This window comes from Glossina fuscipes, unplaced genomic scaffold, assembly GCF_014805625.2.
Source record: "Glossina fuscipes isolate IAEA_lab_2018 unplaced genomic scaffold, Yale_Gfus_2 112, whole genome shotgun sequence".
In the NCBI taxonomy this organism is placed as follows: Eukaryota; Metazoa; Arthropoda; class Insecta; order Diptera; family Glossinidae; genus Glossina; species Glossina fuscipes.
In genome coordinates this window covers 6,340,721-6,358,855 of record NW_023998455.1, presented here as the reverse complement: position 1 = coordinate 6,358,855, position 18,135 = coordinate 6,340,721, and the positions used below count along the sequence as shown (strand labels likewise).

The following is an 18,135-nucleotide window of genomic DNA, read 5'->3' as shown; positions in this document are numbered from 1 at the left end:
GAACGCCTCAGAAACCCCGTAGAGTATATATTCTTGTACTACACTGTTAATCTACTACTACTTTACAGTATTCTGTGTCGATTGGCCCGTTCGTCTGCCTTATCGGCTTCAAATTCAGCAAAAACTTTGAAAATCCCAGAAGCCAGCTACTACTGAAAGCAGGCCAAATCGGCTAATGGCCACACCTATCCTACAACATAAACTGAGAATTCTCCCTTTTGGGTTTATTGCTCACTAGTCATAAACCACAGCAGACGCAACGACAAAAATTTTCATTTATATTCTATTAACTATTACCAAACTTGGTTTATTAATTGCGGACTTAGACGTGACATCACTCGTCTTATTAACAGGCCGATGTTCAATCACACGATTTGCATTTTATTCCAGAACGATAAAACGGCCAAATATTTCTCCTTTTTCCCCTTTTTTCTTGCAGCGTCTGTTAAAGATCGCTCAGCTTTCTTGAACCGGTCAACGTTCACTTTAATGCACAAGTTACATAATTGGGTACCAATATTGGTTTTCAAAATTTCAATGATTTTTAGAATACTAATCATACCATCGTAATATTGCCGACAATAGTGCCGGTCGCTTGGTCGGTGATCAAGACATTTTGCTTACGGTTAATCGCGAAATGACAAAAAAAAAAATAGTTTCGCGGATAAAGACTTTTCTCCGCGTATTCTAGAAACAGTTATTAAGTAAAAAAAAAAAAAAAAGTGAAAAAACGATTGTCTATCCCCTTAAGGCCGTTTAAAAATCACAAGATAATATCTACTCACGCCAAGCATTGATTCAAATGCATTACTTTCTCGACTTAATCTCTCTCTCTCTCTCTCTCTCTTTCTTCTTTGTTTCTAGGGGCCAGCGAATTGCTCTAGAAATGTAGAGCAGACAGAGACTATTATGGAAATAAATTAGAAAATATACTGAAATACACAGTAAAATCCTTTCGAATACCTTATCATCAATACTAACGAAAAATCGATTAAAGGACATCTCAGAGCGGAAGAGAATGCTTTTTTTTAAAAAGTGTAAAGCGTGAATGAATGAATGAAAGCAAGAGGATATTTTCAACTTAGTTTTGTAATTGGTGGTCTCTTCCATTTATTAAAAACATTATTTCTTCTACTTATGTAATAACAATTCTGTGAATGCTTATAAAATACAATCACAAACGCATGCAGAAGCACGCGTTAAGGCCTAAAGTCTTTCGACGACAATTTCAAATCGTTTTTCAAATGAATTACAGTTTGTTCATCTTTGCACACACTTTGGTACGGCGACGGCTTTATAAAAGATCGTATGCAAGGAGCAAACAATTTCTTATCCATTTCGGAGGGATTATTACGTCCGAAGATTATAGTTGATAAGCCTGAAGAAATAATTGAAACCAAACAGCCCACAGTAACATAGAATGTGAAAGACATGTGATATATGTACTCCGATACGGTTTTCGAGCTAAAGAAAAGAACAAGAAGCGTTTGGATAGACAAGATCAAATGAAGCTCTCTGTGGACAGCGTTTCGAGAGAAACTTGCCTATCGTCCATGAGCAAAGTGCTGTTAAGTTGTGCTTTAGGTTCAAAGTCATAGGTGCAGCCCGCGGTAGTTACGGGCTTTTCGGCGTACACCAGTTCACCAGATGCCAAAGCCATTTGTCCCTTCACACAAATCCAAGTCATTACCGCAGTCGAGATAATACTTCCTGACATAGCGCTCTACATAAGATGCAAAAAAATATTAAAACTTTTGGAAAGATTCCCTTTCGTACTTACTTTAGCGTTTATCCATGGAACTAATAGTCCCATTAAAAATAAGCCCAATAAGGGACCACAAGTAACGGAGCCCAATGTTATCGATAGCTGCAGCACCGCATGACCCAAATGTTCGACAACGAACACAAGCGCAACACATAACGTACCAATCAGTACAACCGATATACGCATTATGATCGCCGTTTGCCTTTCACTTAGCGGAGTTACTCGTGAAGGTTTTATATAATCTTCTAAGAAGACAGCTGCCAAAGAATTCAAGCCAGTCGACAAAGAACTTAAAGCAGCACTGAAAACTCCCGCCACAAATAAGCCGGGCATGCCTGGTAAGAAGCGTAACGTTTCCATTACCATCAACGGTACCAATTGATCTTTAGCTTTAGCTAACTAAAATACATTAAAACATACGTGTGTACATGTACATGATATGCATACATATGAATAATTTTTTTATCACCTTTGTACTTAGCGGATCACAATCGTGATAAGTTGCAAATATCAGTAAACCGTTATAAAATGTTATGAGGTAAAACAATATAACACCGCCTGTAAATAGAACACATGCCAACTTTGCTTGTTTCATACTAGGCAACGAGAGATACCGCTGAACAATCACCTGATTGCCGCAACACACTTGTATAAAGTATAAAGTCGTACCGACGAATATCGAGAGCATTGAAATCCGTACAGTAGGATCCCACGTAAAACTATATGGAAATTATACGAGCAATCAATAATTTGTTCTCGATTTGATTTCAAAAGTCAATAGACATACTCGGGTAGCTCTATGCGTCCGCTATCGTAATTACGCTGCCAAACCACATGAAAACCACCGATATCAATAGTGCCTTTAACGATAATGAATATGATGGCGCCAATCATAATCACCGTTTGTATGACATCGGTCCAAACAACTGCCTTCAATCCGCCCTAAATAAAGGTAAACAAACTCTTTTATATTATCCATCATTATAAAGCGAAATGAGTGGACCATATGCGATCCATTGACCGGATATATGAGTTAATGTAGTCATATATAGAGTGGTAGATGCGTGTGCCTTCAAAACGATTGTCCAAATTATGACACTTTTTAGCATATTTGGCATATCTTTATGCCAATTGAGACAATTTATCAATCATGCTGTAACTAAGGAAAATGGCAGACGATTTTCAAATCCAACCTTTGGTCGGTTGTATTGCTTAATAAAATAAGTTTCCTTAAAATAACAAGCAAAGGAAGCGAAGCAAGCAGTTCATAATAATAATGCAGATCCTACTAATTATATATGTGGGCTCCGACAGATAGTTAGATATACCTGAAGTGAATGTTTTATTTAAATAAAATATATTTTTTTTGCTATTAGGCTTAAGATAGATCCGTCTTTTATTAAACGTCATTTTCACATGTCTGTCTGTCGATCTGCCAATGTATTTTTGTGTGTTCAGCCGATGGGCCGCAAATTTTTAGGATATTTTGATGAAACTTGTTACGGCGATAGATTCGATTGGACCACTTTTTCGACCAATTCCCTTGCAAAGTCTTTTATTTGTAAAACCGTTAGTTGTTAAACGGACGCCATTGAAGCTCGGTTTCGGATTGAAATGTTTCTCTATGAATAGCTGTTTTAAGCGAAGTGATGCGGGACATTGAATGGCGGGCCGTAGTCCATTGTGGACTACGCTAATTGTTTCGACTGTTGTGGATTTTAATCAAGGTTTGCAATTTTCTGCATTATATCGGACTTGTTCGGACAACACCCTTAAAATCAGACCGATTTTGTGCTAATTTATCGACCCCTCGATAAGCACTTCAAAGGGGGGTAAATAGTAGAAGAAGAAGAAGAAGAAGAAAACAATATCTTACCACGGTAGTGTAGAATATGCAAACTACACATACGACAGGAGTAACAATATGAATATTAATTCCGGTAACTAAAAAAAAAAAAAAAAAAAAAAAAAATTAATTTTTTAAAACTTGTAAAAATTCGATTGGATTAATTTACCTTGATTAAATGCTAAAGCTGGCACATAAATCACTATAGGTAACCAGGTAATCTGAACCAAGATATATATACGTATTTCATCCATTTAATGCATCGTTGATAAAATATTAGAAGATATCGAGTCATAAATAAAAGGCGGAAAATAATTTACGATAAAATTTTTTCTTTCGTTCATTTCAGATCGTATGCCCGTAGCTGTGCAACTTACCGTCCCAACTGAGAATAAAGTCGACCCAAACAGGCGTATGGCTTTACCGAACCGCATCTCAAAATACTATAAATAAGCATTTTGTGTTCAGGTGAGTATACATCTATGGTCTTTTCGTTTTAATTTAATATAAAATGTTAGAAAAGAATTTTACTTTTTACATTGACCAGCTTAATATATCAGCTGAAAAGTAGGGTGAAATTTTCACTTCTCCTATCTCCAGTCTTTTGCTGCTTACTCTAAATAGGTGTCCTTCGGTGGAAGAAATTCTTCTTCAACATTTGAATTTTTTCTTGGAAATCCTGTACATATCAAACACGTGGACATGCCTACCTATCCACCAACAAATCTGTTCAAAAGGTCAAGACTTCAACAAAACTGGTTTCTAATTATTGATGAAAATATTCGAAAGCATCCTTATACCTTCGAGAGTGTAGAATTTTTCTACATATGACTGATCTGTGGAATCATATCATTAAAAATTAACCTGCGATTGAATGATTCAGGCATTGAGACCGGTCATCAGCACAGGTTTCCCTGCCATAGTTTTAGTGGTTTTGCATCAAATTTAGCAATCGTTACAATGGAACTTTCCTACATCATGGTGGCTGCCACCTTTCAATATGTGCTGTTGTTCCGAATACGACTGACAGTCTTACGCTTGTCTTCATCTCACAACATTCGCATTTCAGGATGTACTCAAAGAGACATCTGAAACTCTTAACGCAGTACAAGTTCGTTTGATTGCATTGAAGTGAATGTGTTGCAGTTTTTGTACTTTGCATACGTTAGTCATAAGCTACGAAAAGTTAGGTAATCGTAGAAGATTGCTTACAAAGCTTTTCGCATATATGACTTGAAAAGCAAGTGCGCCATGAGTTGCTAGAAGACTAGTCTGCTTTTCTACACATTTTTTTGAATTTCTCATTCCACAATGCCTTTATACTCGAGCTGACCTCGTCTTCAGACACCCACCAAAGGCCCAAATGTGACGCTTAGTTACTCTTTCGTATCACAGTGATCCGGAAGCGAAAATGAATACATCTCGATAAGATTCATAATGAGACAGAGAGACTTGATTGCGAATAGAACTTTCAATGGCTTTCAAAATATTGAAGAAAGCATCAACTGGATCTATATATGTTTGATGGTTAAGTTAAAAATTGCATATAAACTGGTAGCACATTAGTTAAAGAAGCGTATGTTCCCATAACTGAGAAGAGTAATAACGAAAGTATGCATGGACTGTTCACTTCACCGGCAAGAAAGACATTAACGGTTATCGTAGGTTCTTATGATGAGAGGCGAACGGGAAAAATATTCTTGTGCACAAAAAGAGAAGACTAGGTATGAAGAGCAAAGTCATTCTTAACAAATCAAAATGTATCCATATAGCATACACTATGCTATGCAACACATGGCTCGTGATACAAATGCTTATATGCGCGGACTTAATTTAAAGTCGCCCCTCTTGCTGAAAGAATCCATAGATAAGTTCAATATTAAAGCAGCGGTTTTTTTAGAACGATTTCTCTGCAAAAGCAATAAATTTTTTTTTTTTTTAAATATCTCACGTTACACACGCACTTTCAACAGTTCTTTACATAATTCACTTGTTTCGGAATAGCCTTAGTCCCAGGAACACTTTTTTTATCGGTTCATCCACCTGTTCTCCTTTCATGGCAGAGCCTTGCAATTCCCGCTAATATCTTTCTTGCATCGTTTGCATCAATAACATTAAGTGGGACATTTCTTCATGGCAATGATCGAACAGTGTTTTCGAAAAAATCTGGCCCAAATCTCTTCAAATTTTTCATTCGTTGTTGTTGTTGGAGAGATCTTTTCAACTAATTCTCCTGAGAGAAGAACAAGAACAAGACGCGACAACTTGACTTGTCGTTTAATGATCTTAATTCTTGCGAAGATCAATTCTACGGTAAGAATGGTAAGCAAGTGGAGCGAAATTTCATCTAACCTCACTTGTTAACAGAACTTGTATGATATGCAATTCTCGAAATAACTCGTAAGCAATTTAAACTGGTTTGGCATAAAATTCTACAAAATACGATTTAGTATAAAAAAGCAGTTCGAACAGCTTTTTCTATTAAGAAGTACTTAAAACTTTATTGTCAAGCAATAATAATCACAAAAATTCGCTGGACTTACCTCATAGGTTGAAGTCAATTGTAGATTATAGAAAACCGGTAAGAAGACATACCATGACACAACGCCTGATATCGCTAAGGTTATTAAAATAAACGCGTACTGTGTGCCATAAACGTAGATTTCGGTCGAGGTGCCCAATAGCGATATGCCCGAAACAAAACTAAAAATGGGGGAAAAAATAACACAAAAATATATATATGTAAAATATGTTGATTTGAGATTTGAGCTGAGAACTGTTTAAAATCTTTCGACTTTTTGAACTTGAACTTGAAATGTTTCCCTCGCATTCACACATTTTCGAATATAAGTCGTAAATATTTTAGGGATCACTGAAGGCAACAACACAAAAAGAGAGGAACGCGAAGAGATAATTTCAAGTCAAGTGTATGTTGCTTGTCTTCATGAATCGCATAATCGATAATTAATGTATTACGTAAAAAAAAGAAAGCAATTTTTGACACAATGCGAAATATCATACAAGAAAAAGAACAAGAACAATTTGACAACTTTTTTATATAGTCACTTAGGGTGATGGTATCTTTTTACAGGGGCACCGTCTTAAATATAAATATATCTGACTTGTTTGCTTCAATTTATATCATTTGCATATAAATTTTGCCTATGCATGTATGTATGTATGTATGTATGTATGTATGTATGTATGTATGTAAACACGAATAGATAAAATACATAACTAAAACATTAACTGACTATAAACTTAATAGAAATACGAGATTGTCAAGATCTTTTGAATATCTTTTCCATGAACTAATTAAAACCAATCACTAACTTGAACCAACAATTCGCATTTGTAATACGAGTAAAGGCATTATAATCGGGCAAAGTCGTGCATTGAATGCCACACAACACTTGAAGTGATGTAACCCTACGTGTTTATCATATCCTGTACCACATGTAACACAAAAGTGTATTAAATTTGAGCGGATGAAGGACTTGCGATGCATTTACCTTGCCATCCATCCGTCCGTCCATATGAAACACTGCCCCTATAAAGCCTTACTTTAAAAAGTCTGTAATTGTAGGTTAATGTAGGCCATCTAATGGTGGAGCGTGGCCCCCTACAGATTTTTTATTTATTTATTTTCTTTACAAAATCGCAAAAGAATTATAATTTCGTTCCATGTTCTATGAATTATGATTATCTTACCTAATTTTCATGAGGACTCTTATCGGAATCCAAATTTAGCAAAGTTGGCCCAAGAAAGAGGTACTTTGAAAACTGGCCTATCTTTGAAAAAATGTTGAAACATTTTTCAGATTTGAAAATCTATTCAAAATGCTCCGCGATTTTCTCAATTTAAGATCATCAAAACCGTTCAATCTAATCCGTTTTCAATGGGGTTTCATCAAAATGTTTGAAAAATTTTCAACCTCTAGGCTAAACATAACAAACGGACGGATGAATGGATAGACAGACAGATAGTCGCCGAGCTTAAATCGATTTAAAATATACTCCTGCCTTTGACAAACAATCGCACAAACCTGTACCCCGTGCAGTGTAGGCGCAGAAGGCACATAGAAATGCGTAGCGGACACACGGATTTATAGAGTGTCAAACGCACAAAAAAAAGATGGCGTTGTCTTAAAGCTTATCTGGTCACTTGTTAGACTAAATTTAGAGTTCAACTTAAAAAATTTTATTTTTTGAAAATTTTTACTAAAATTTCAATTCTTATTATCCCAACAGGTTACAATTCTGTTTTACAATGCTTTTTAGCTACATATACTGCCCTACGGCCGCTCACTTCTATCCACTTAGAAAGTTTCCAATGTTCACTACTGAAGCTCGGAAGTTGTAAAATACGGAATTCGTTCTTCGCCTTATAATATCCGAGAAAATTTTTTTTTTATTTCGGACCTCATTAATCATCAATGTAAAAATCGTCAATTGATTTACCCATATCCACGATCTGTTTATCTCTCCATCTGGGTGCAGATGTCTGGGGCGGCTGACCATATGGTCAAGATTGCAAATCGACCTCAAAGCCATTCAGAATAAGTAAAAGGAAGTGTTAATCTAAGAGTTTATGCAAAATGAGCTTGAAATAGATAAAATACCTTCCTGGGCCATCTAAAACTTTAGTACAAAAAGGGTTTTTTCTTTTTTTTAACCGAAACAATTAAATGATAAGATGTCCGAAAATTTTATTCAAACTTGGAAATAATGAAACGTCAGAGACTTTTTACTATTTCTGCTATCAATGATAACAGTAGCACTGTTAATTCGAAGCCATTTAACCGGATGCTCTTTCGCTCTCGCTGTTTGTTTGAGCAAAAATCCTGTTAAACACTTACAATGTATTCTATAGTGCTTACGAAGCAAAACTATAAGAGCTCCGTGTATTCAAGTGAAAGTGTGTCTGGTGTCCCCAAGAAGTAGGTACCAGAGAAATGCTTCAATAAATTTCAATGAAAATAATCTATGAAGAAATGCGAAGAAATTTTCCGTAATTAAAGAACGATTGCTTTGTACCGCGTTATAAGCAACCTTTTGGTTTTCCTAAAATATTATATAGAATAACGTAAGAAAATTATAGTGCGGCAGAGCCAACCCATAAATATACCCTACAATTATTCATATATCAATTATAGGGCATTGTATAGGAAGTGGTCGAGAAAGAGGTCCAATCTGAAATGTTTTCAATAGTATTTGTCCTCAGCTTGAAACACGTCGAGCTATACCGAGCTCCCTAATCATCATCACCATCGTGTCATTTCGTTATCTCCGAGAGAACGTTACAGGATTTCAGTTACATCATGTAATGTTTTCGTTAATTCTACCTTTTGTTAAAAGAGCGCCGAAGGATTTTTTATAGTCTCCCTCGAAGGATAGAGATTACATTCATTTTGTCGAAGAAGCTTCGCGGACCCGCTAAAAAGTATACATTCTTGATTAGAGTCAATTTCTGAATCCATATAGGCATTTCCGTCTGTCCCTCTGTCCACGACTATTATAAACATTTTCTTCTTCGGACAAATTAATATATCGTTTTTAAATTTGCCAAAAAACATTAGAAAAACTCTTAGGCAAAGGACACACGCCTAGCGTGCAGCACAAATTAAGAAAACTTGAGCTTCCTGAAGATTTTGCATTTTACTCTTAAATTACAACAAATATAACAGAAAATAGAAATATTCGCTTACCTTCAAAGGAGAATTACAAAAAAAATTCGCCCACGCCCATCTAATATTAAGTAACGAAATATCGTTTTTGTGTTTTTTCTAAGATAACGGGTTTTTCCCTTTTTTTGCTTCTACTTTCTATAGAGATCGAATAATAAGATTCCGAACAACAAGATATCGCGATAATGTAAATAGTCTTCTTCTTCTTTTTAAAGATTTTTCAAAGCAAGAATCAAGGGACTTGCGTTCTTCTGCTGACACGCTTTATAAAGGATCTTTTAAAGCCATAAAGCCACTAAGGACACGTTTGTGTTATGGAAGCATACTTACCTGGCGACTAAGGACAACGAGACAGGCACTACTTTCATTTTACGTCCGCCCACTAAATAGTCCAAAGCTTCTGAGCCACGGCGGTGTTCCAAACTTCGTTTGCTTCCTTTTTGCTTTTTCTCAATGAAACCAAAATATATACCGACTATTGCGCACACTACTAACATTAAAACAAAGATGAAATAGTCCATCCAACCGAAGTGTTGCAGAGATGTGCTCAGATCGGCAACTTTAACCTTTTCAAATTTCTCAATTGATACTGCTGCTGCTGCTGCTGTTGTCTTTATCGTTGTTGTTGTTGTTACTGTTGCTGTTGTTGTTGCTGTTGCTGTTGCTGTCATTGTTGCGGATCTTGTGGATATGGCTGCTTCCGAAGTCATTGCAAATAACAAACTATCGTTATTATCACGATTGTCCGGCAATATTGACGCTATTGATAATATTGAAGGCGTTGTACTATTAATTAATGCTTTCTCTCTTACTGTTGAAGTCATCGTCAATTGTATTGCGATCTGATGGCGTTACAGAATTAATGCTAATATTTCCTTTGTTGCTAGTATTGTTTACAGCAACGGATAGAGATGGTGTGGGTTCTTTTTAAGCTGGTGTTAGCGAGGATGAGATACGGCCGAAGCAACAACACTTAATTGCTCCGATATTTTTCACTTTTTGTAATTTATTATGCGATTGTTTTTTTTCTTGTTGTAATTAATTGTGTAATTGTTTATTGGAAAATGAAAATTGAAAATTTGAATAACATTTATTGTCCGATGTCACAATGAATTTAACTTTCGTTTTCCGCTTTTTATTTTTTGAATTTATTTACGCCTATATTTCGTTATTGTCGCGTTCGCGCTTTCCCTTTTCTAGGTAGATCGATTATTAATTCTTGAGAAAGGATTTTTTTGCTAAATGAACAAACAATGAATAATAGTTTTGAACGATTCGTTAAATTCGTATACATACGTATATATACGTTACGCAAGAAGGAGATTATTGTTATTGTTGTTACAGTTTTTGAATTTAACGGAGAAAACTTTCGCGTAAATCATCTCATATGCTTAACGCCAGAATCCTCATCCACTACTAAGCATTTAAGATTTGCATCGTAAGTTTAGAGCGGCAGAGATAAAGCCTATTATTGTTATCGTTGCTCCAGCGGCTGTCTACTTATATAATATATATAAGCGATAATGCTGACTGACTGCTGAAGAAGCTATCAAAAGGCATATACGGTAGCCCAGATCATAATAATACAAGTTCTATGTAAATAATTTATTCTTTTATTATTGTATTGTGTATGTAATTTAGATTTTTTTTTCGTACACACATACACACATACATACATACATACATACACACACAAACGCAAAGCGATACCCAAAAGCTTACTTAAATTCATATTTAACGAAAAAAAAAAAAAAAAAAAAAAAAAAAAAAAGTGTAGAGTAAAAGTAAATAACTTGTGATAAACTTGCAGATTAAAGAGATAACAATATAACATCCAAGCATGTATATGTTCGTGTATGTGCACATTCAAATCTGTATAGGTAAACGCTTTTTCTTGTATTTAATTTTACTATTGAGTAATAAAATGCACACGCTAAGCCACTTTAGCTTACGCTTATATGTACCCTATGTACCTAACTAGGTAACGTGCAAAATTTTTCGGAGAGTTCTAATCCTTTTGCTTAACTTTTATCAAACCTTGCTGTTAGCTTTTTTTTGGGGTTTTTTTTTCTTTTTTTTTAATCATTTACTCTGCCCACTGTTTACATTAATAAAATTTTTTATTTTATTTAATATGTAAATAAAAGCCTTTTATTTATTTAAAGCAAACCCGGAATGTGAAAAATATAAATTTTTCTACTGGAAAAAAAATAAAGAAAAATACCACAAAGTTAAGGTCAACACACATAAAATAATAATAAAATATTTGATTTTGCTCGAATCTTTTTTATATAAACGAACTGGAATTTGTTGGGTGCACTGTTTAAGTCGGTTTACTGCGAATAATGAACAGAAGGAACTTTACGTAGACGATTGAAGGCTTTCAGGCGCTTATATCTCATATTTAATAAAACGACTCTGCCTAAAGACTGGACTGAGCTTATGTTCTTTGCTCAAAAGCAAATTGAGAATCATAATGCTTTACTTGTCAATGTCATAATGTGGGGAAGCCTTATGTAGCCGATGATTGGCCAAAAAAGGATAACAACAATTTACGGAAAAATTTTCATAAGTAAAATGTGAAAATGGTATATGGCATTAATCGGGCAGACATAGTTGAATAGAGATATTCGAAGTGGAAAGTCCTTAAGAAGCACTGGAACGTTGTAAATATAAATTCCTGTAAGTAATTCATTCGCTTCATCCATTTTGTACTTCCGAAAATAAAGGTAAATCACACACACCTCTGATTGACATTTGAACAAAATATTCCACTTGTTGTTCGTGCCAACGTAAATGGCAAGCAGAAGGACATCAGATAGACTTACCTTTTATTATCATTGTTATTATTATTATTATTATATAAATTTCGCCAGAGAAATAAATTCTAAGACTAAAAACTGGTAAAAGCGCTAGCATCTAAGGCTATCTATCGGCTCTTATTAAAAACTCTACCGCACTTGAGATTCGAACCCACGACCATTGAGTTGCTAGACGAGATTCTTCGCCTTCGGCCACTTCGGCCGATATATATATTGTTCAGAAAATGATTGTGAATCGATGTAAGAAGCCAAGCTTAAATAAAATTATCGAAGGAACAATCTTGGAAACTTGACCTCTTAATAATTTGACACAAGAATCAATCTTACCAAAGTTGGACCACGTAGGTCAATTTTTAGCATACCAATGCATATGAAGGTAAAAAAGAAGTCTTAATGCCCCAAAAATACCTAATATTTTTTGATGGTAATTTATCAACCATGGGGAATGTATATCACATAAGGGGGCTATCATCAAAGTGAATCCTTCTATGCCGACAAAGCCTAATTTCTTCGGAGTTTCTTACGACGGAAACAACTGGAAAAGGATAAAATCGTTGACAAATAGATCACGTTTGCCAAATCTGGATCACATTGATTTTTGTGTGTCCTCCAATATGGAGGCTTTCATCAAAATTATGTATATACATAGAAATAAAGTCTAATATTTGATGTATTAATATACATAAGTGACGTAGGGCAAGGTATTTAACGTTCGGCCTAGCCCGCCTATAGCATTCTTACTTCTTTTAATATATTGTTTGTACCTTGCCATTATCTTTGATATACTTTTCGTGCTCTGATGTTCCTAAAGGAGTTGCACGAGCACAAAAATTGATTTCTGGGTGTGCTTTATGGGCTGAAATGTCATCTTTGAACATGAAAATGCCATTGCAGCTAACGTTAGTGAAAAATATTACCTCGACCTTGACTCGGACGATATGCGGCCTTAACAAAATGGAGTAAAATGTCGTACATTTCATGGCAAAATCAATTTATTGAGAGATAGTGCCACCAAGACTATGCATTATAACTCAATTGGACGTTTTAATCATCGTCCTTCAGTGGTGGGTGTAGAAAAACTTATCTGAAGACCTTAGGGATCTACGAATTGTAAATAAAATTTACACTATCCTTAAACATCATAGGTCAATGCTATAAACTTAGTTTGAAAAATGTTTGAATAAAAAGCGTGGAGTCGCCAAACGACGTTTTACGTAATAGTATTTTACATTTTTTTTAATTTATGAGTTTTGAAAGCAACTGACATTGAAAGTTTTTTTTTCATCCAACACTCGGGGTTAATTTGCTCGATTCACACGATTTTAATATCAAAAAAAATTTAAGGAAACAAAACATAGAAACAGTCAAGCGAAATATTTAATCAGTCTCTATGGTGTTGTAATCAAATTGAACGGTATTCGGTGCAGTTTCGTGAGCGGCTGCAAATATAACCTTCCCTTGCTCGGCATTTGCTCGATAAGGCTGCTATTGCGAAATCGCCATAGCTGATCGCGATAATCGCTATTCGAAAAGGAATAAATAAATAAAAAAAATGCGATTACTTTTAATGAGTCATTAAATTTTGTTTAAGTAGCATTTTCAAAAATATTTTGATTGCTTACGAGTCGTGCACTCTACGCTAGGCAGCCTTGCAGTGTTGCCAAATTATTCGGATAAGAAATAATCACGACCGGATGGCTATGGGTGCTGCATAGGTAAAAACGACGGCGACGATGGGGGAATGAGTATATTTTCACATAATTCGATTTTAGAAGGCAGCCATCCCGTGGGGCACATTGCCCCACCTTAGACCTTAGACAAAGAGATGATGATGACGAAAGCACATCAGCACATCAAAAAGAGGTTGAAACAAATTAAAAGCAATTGCAGCACGTCTTCATAAAATGGAAAGAAATATTGGTATCGCAATAAAAGCTGATTCCTTTCGATTAAGATCCACGCACTTAATCTTGATATAGTCTTATCCGAAGAGATGCAGAGTTTGAGTACCGAGAACTACTCTAAGCACCATTGTAATCTAACGAGAACTGTCGTTCACCTTTCCCTTTTATTCATTCATATTGTTCTTCCCACATGCATTTGCTTGAAAAAAGACTCAACTACGCTACAAGCGAAGAGTGTATATGTTTTAGAAAAGATTAAGCAAATCTCAAGAGTGTGGCAAAAGAAAGCGATCCCTTACTATTCAATTCTTTATCTATCGTTTAAATTAGTGATAATAGTTCCTTATTACTTAATAATAGTATTATTAAGTACATATGTTCTTTTTTGCTAGTTTTCTAGCTTCGGCCTTTGTTGTACTATCTGTTTTATTTATTTTTTTTTTTAAATTATTATCTTTATTATTATGTTAATTTTAACCTAAATCATATTAATTAAGATCGTTTAAGATCGATTTTTGTATAAGACGTTATCTCAAGCAACATATTTGACACCGTGCGGCATATAAGGGGATAATGGATAATAATCACAGTTTTATTTCTTATTCCTCTTTGCAATATCGATTAGAAATCCATCGCAAAGGCATAATGGCCTGCGCAGACATTTCTTAATGTCAATCACGCGCTAATTGATCTTTATTTAAGTGCTTGTGAGTGGCAAGTCGAAAAAGTAAAAGGTACTTTTCAATATCATGACATAACAATTCATTCATCAGTAATAGTTACTTGGGCCTGGCTGGTCTTCTTCCTCACATGAAGCAACATACGATTTTATCTGCGTTTTTTGCAAGTAGTTTTTACACGGTTATATGTGTGTGAATTCGAAGTTTCCTTTAGGCATGTAGCGTAGAGAAGAGGAAGAAAAAAACAAAACACATTTCTCGTATATCGTAAAATTGAACTAACTTTCTTATTACATTTATTTCATTTATTTCTCTTGCTCCCCTACTCTCTATACATATGATCCTTACCATCCTTTTTGTGCTTGCTTTTGTGATCTTCATTCATAGTGATCCGATTGATCCGAATCGAAAATATGCGAACAAAATAGGCGAAAATAGGTCTATTCCGAGCCCCATCTCAGCACTTTAGCTTTGGTGGCAATTTTTTCATTTGCGACGTTTCGCCCACTTTTAATATGGCTGCCATGCCTCGCTGTACGTGCCGGTCGATTTGTGAACTATGTAACCAAAATCCTGGACCATCACTTATAAAGCGAACGATAATATAGCCAAGACCGGGCACTTGTATTGTATCCTTTTCAATAGCGGGATAATCATCAGATAATCGTTGCAAACGTCCGCTCCGATCTAGATCTTGTATCTAAACGAGTATAGAAATGGAAAATAAATGCGAAATATATAATCAATATTGATCAATCCCATTAATCGCGCTTACTCTTCTCAAATCACCCACATTGCCGATAACATCTTGGCCGACCAAGCGGTAGATAACGCCGTGAGTATGCAAAGATTCAGTGCTTTTTTGATAATTCGCTATAACCAATTCGATGGGCTTATAAGCGGGCACTCGTATAACGTTAGTGCAAACGCAATTGTTGATTCGACAATTGTGACCCGCAGCCATAAATGCCGAACGATTGCAATAAACCGAGTCTTCGTAATACAATTGATGGGCTTGCAAAAGTGAAACTCTCGGCCACTCAAATGTAATATCATCTAGTTGGGAAAAGAGCTCACCATTGCTTTCCCGGCGCTCGCCGAAACTGGAATAATATGTAAGAAACTTTGTATAAGGTGGCCAGCTTAAAGGCGTTAAGGAACGTAAGCCCAGGGTAGCAATATTCGTGACTTTCATATGGAAATCTTCTTCTTTGTTCGCGAATGAAGTCAATATCGGCGGCCTGTTAACATGAACAGCACTCTTCACTCCTCTCTCCTCTTTACTGAGAGGATCAGACTCAATTAGCTGTCGTGGAGGAAGTTGATGTTTCTTCGAACCGCGGTAATGTAGCACTGCGCCTTGATATAGATTTTCTCTTTCGCACTCATTGTAGCCGCGTACACGTATCCAATAATTTCCAGAATATTGATTCGCATCTAAAATAAAATCAAATCTCTCGCCCGGAAGCAAAAAGAATTTATCGGCGTAAACGGGTTCAATGTCATTGCCATCGGCGCTAATCATAAGCATTTTATGATTCTCTATCGAAAATTCTATAGGACAATCGAACACACCGCCGCTAATGACACGCAAACGATAACGTTTCCCCGATGAAATCCTTAAGCGCTCGTAACGATGACTTAAGTCGTTATCTGGTAAAGTGTTGCCATGATTACGACCTTTACCATTAATTAGAATATTCCTTGGTCTGTCGTAATCGTAATTATATATCGCTTCTTGAATGAACAAAGTGTGTTCAATAAGATCATAATCATAGAGATGGCTCTGTTTATTGGCCTGCTTTGTTTGACGTACAACGAAAGCGCCGCCGAGACCTAAGGCCGTTTGCCAACCGGAATGACTATGGTACAGCAACGTGCCACCACGGTCTGCCATAAAAGCGTAGCGATACGCTTCCCCCGCTTCTATGGGGTATTGGGTAATGTAGGATGCGCCGTCCATTTCTGGTGTCTGAGACATACGGAAACCATGCCAATGCATAGCGAATTCTTCGGTTAGATAGTTCACAACATCGATTGTAATGAAATCACCTTCACAGACTTCTATAGCTGGCCCAGGGGTCTGACGATTAACAGCCATCACGCCATTCGGTATACCATCTCCAAAAACGCAATGCTCTGCTAAGCAAGCATTCGGATCGTTCAAGCACTTTTGACACTCAGCTCCCAGCCTTTGATAATTATGCACGATCAAGCGGTAATAACAAGACATTGATTGACCCGATTGGCAAATCCTTCGGCACGGATGTCTCTCGAAGCTGTTAAGCTGACCTTCATTGAAATTTAAGCCATCAGCATTATGAATAATTTTGAACTCGGACAATTCAGGCGTATCCCAAAACACCTTACTATAATTATAATACTTTGGCCCGATTAATTCGCTATGTTTGTCAGTTTCATCACTTTCATCATTTATTATCTTTCCCAGCACTTTTGCCAAAAGAAGGGAAAGCGACACAATTGTTGTTATTAATTTTTCACGTTTCAGATCTTTGACTGTCCCGCGTGCATTTACAGTAAATAATACCATTGTCTTAAGCGATTTAAATTCAACTAAAAAGAATTTTTGATATTTACCTTTAAATAGATCTCTGGTACTTTGCTTCTTCTATTTACTTTCTTTTATGATTTTATGCTTAATGTGAAATGATATTTCGTTCGTTGACACTCCAAGCACGTACGCGTTCCACAATACCAGTTAAGCATTTATAATGAGTCTCTTCAGGCAAACGTATTCATTGTTACTGAGGCGATTGCATGTCTTCAACTTGCGGCATTAAGGGCGATAAGCTAAGCAAACATTCTATTCCCCTTGCAAGAAATCCATTCTTATGTGTCGTTAAACATTTTCTTTTATATAATTGTCTCACATTTTAAATATAATTCATTGAGACAAACTGAACTGACGTGATTTCGATCGACAAATTTTTACCATATCTATGCCGTCACTGTAAAGCTTCTGCGATTTCTAATCGAAAGATTGGACTTTCTATTGAAGAGCGTAGATCGTGAATGCGGTCAAGATCTCTCAATTTATGCGAAATCATTAAAAATTTGCGTATAATCTGGAGTGGTCATCAAGGAAGGCTACCAGTGGAGACAGGCATCAATCATCCGGTCAATTTTAAGCAAAGCATAAAGCTCCATTCGCTTCTAATTCCAACAAACACATATCATCATTTTGGGTGGAGTCAATCCGGGCCTTGCCATCGATTACGTAAGTTCATCCATCTTGGACCGCTTGTTGTTGTCTATGGTCTGTTTGCCCATCTAATTTTTTTTTTTTTTTTGTTTAAAGAACCTCTAAATGTTCGATCAATTTAAAGTGTTCAATATAAAAATTTAGATATGGAACTTTGTAAACGAACGTTCGTTCGTGCCTGAATCCCCATCATCCCGTTCACTATTAA

At 35.9% G+C, this 18,135-nt stretch overlaps 2 protein-coding genes across 2 annotated transcripts; both read right to left on the bottom strand.

The window, feature by feature from the left end:
• Positions 1–1,071: 1,071 nt before the first annotated feature.
• On the bottom strand, positions 1,072–10,721 carry LOC119639602 (sodium-coupled monocarboxylate transporter 1). Its single transcript, XM_038037082.1, has 10 exons — positions 9,629–10,721; positions 6,155–6,314; positions 3,989–4,054; positions 3,781–3,832; positions 3,642–3,709; positions 2,553–2,707; positions 2,235–2,484; positions 1,781–2,164; positions 1,545–1,723; positions 1,072–1,464 (listed from the first exon to the last, which is right to left on the bottom strand). Exons 1-10 carry the CDS (start codon positions 10,120–10,122, stop codon positions 1,200–1,202), a joined length of 2,073 nt encoding a protein of 690 aa, XP_037893010.1. The 5' UTR covers positions 10,123–10,721; the 3' UTR covers positions 1,072–1,199.
• Positions 10,722–15,088: 4,367 nt separating this feature from the next.
• LOC119639324 (laccase-14) lies at positions 15,089–17,255 on the bottom strand. The gene is made up of 2 exons (XM_038036626.1): positions 15,480–17,255; positions 15,089–15,404 (listed from the first exon to the last, which is right to left on the bottom strand). The coding sequence occupies exons 1-2, from the start codon at positions 17,253–17,255 to the stop codon at positions 15,162–15,164; spliced, it is 2,019 nt and encodes a 672-aa protein (XP_037892554.1). The 3' UTR covers positions 15,089–15,161.
• Between the last annotated feature and the right edge of the window lie 880 nt (positions 17,256–18,135).

Coding starts and splice junctions, on each gene's coding strand:
- LOC119639602 (XM_038037082.1), bottom strand. CDS start 10,122: ATGACTTCAACAGTAAGAGAGAAAGCATTAATTAATAGTACAACGCCT. Junction 6,315..9,628: donor TCGTTGTCCTTAGTCGCCAG/GTAAGTATGCTT, acceptor CCCCATTTTTAG/TTTTGTTTCGGGCATATCGC. Junction 2,165..2,234: donor GTGATCCGCTAAGTACAAAG/GTGATAAAAAAA, acceptor AATGTATTTTAG/TTAGCTAAAGCTAAAGATCA.
- LOC119639324 (XM_038036626.1), bottom strand. CDS start 17,255: ATGGTATTATTTACTGTAAATGCACGCGGGACAGTCAAAGATCTGAAA. Junction 15,405..15,479: donor ATGTGGGTGATTTGAGAAGA/GTAAGCGCGATT, acceptor ATACTCGTTTAG/ATACAAGATCTAGATCGGAG.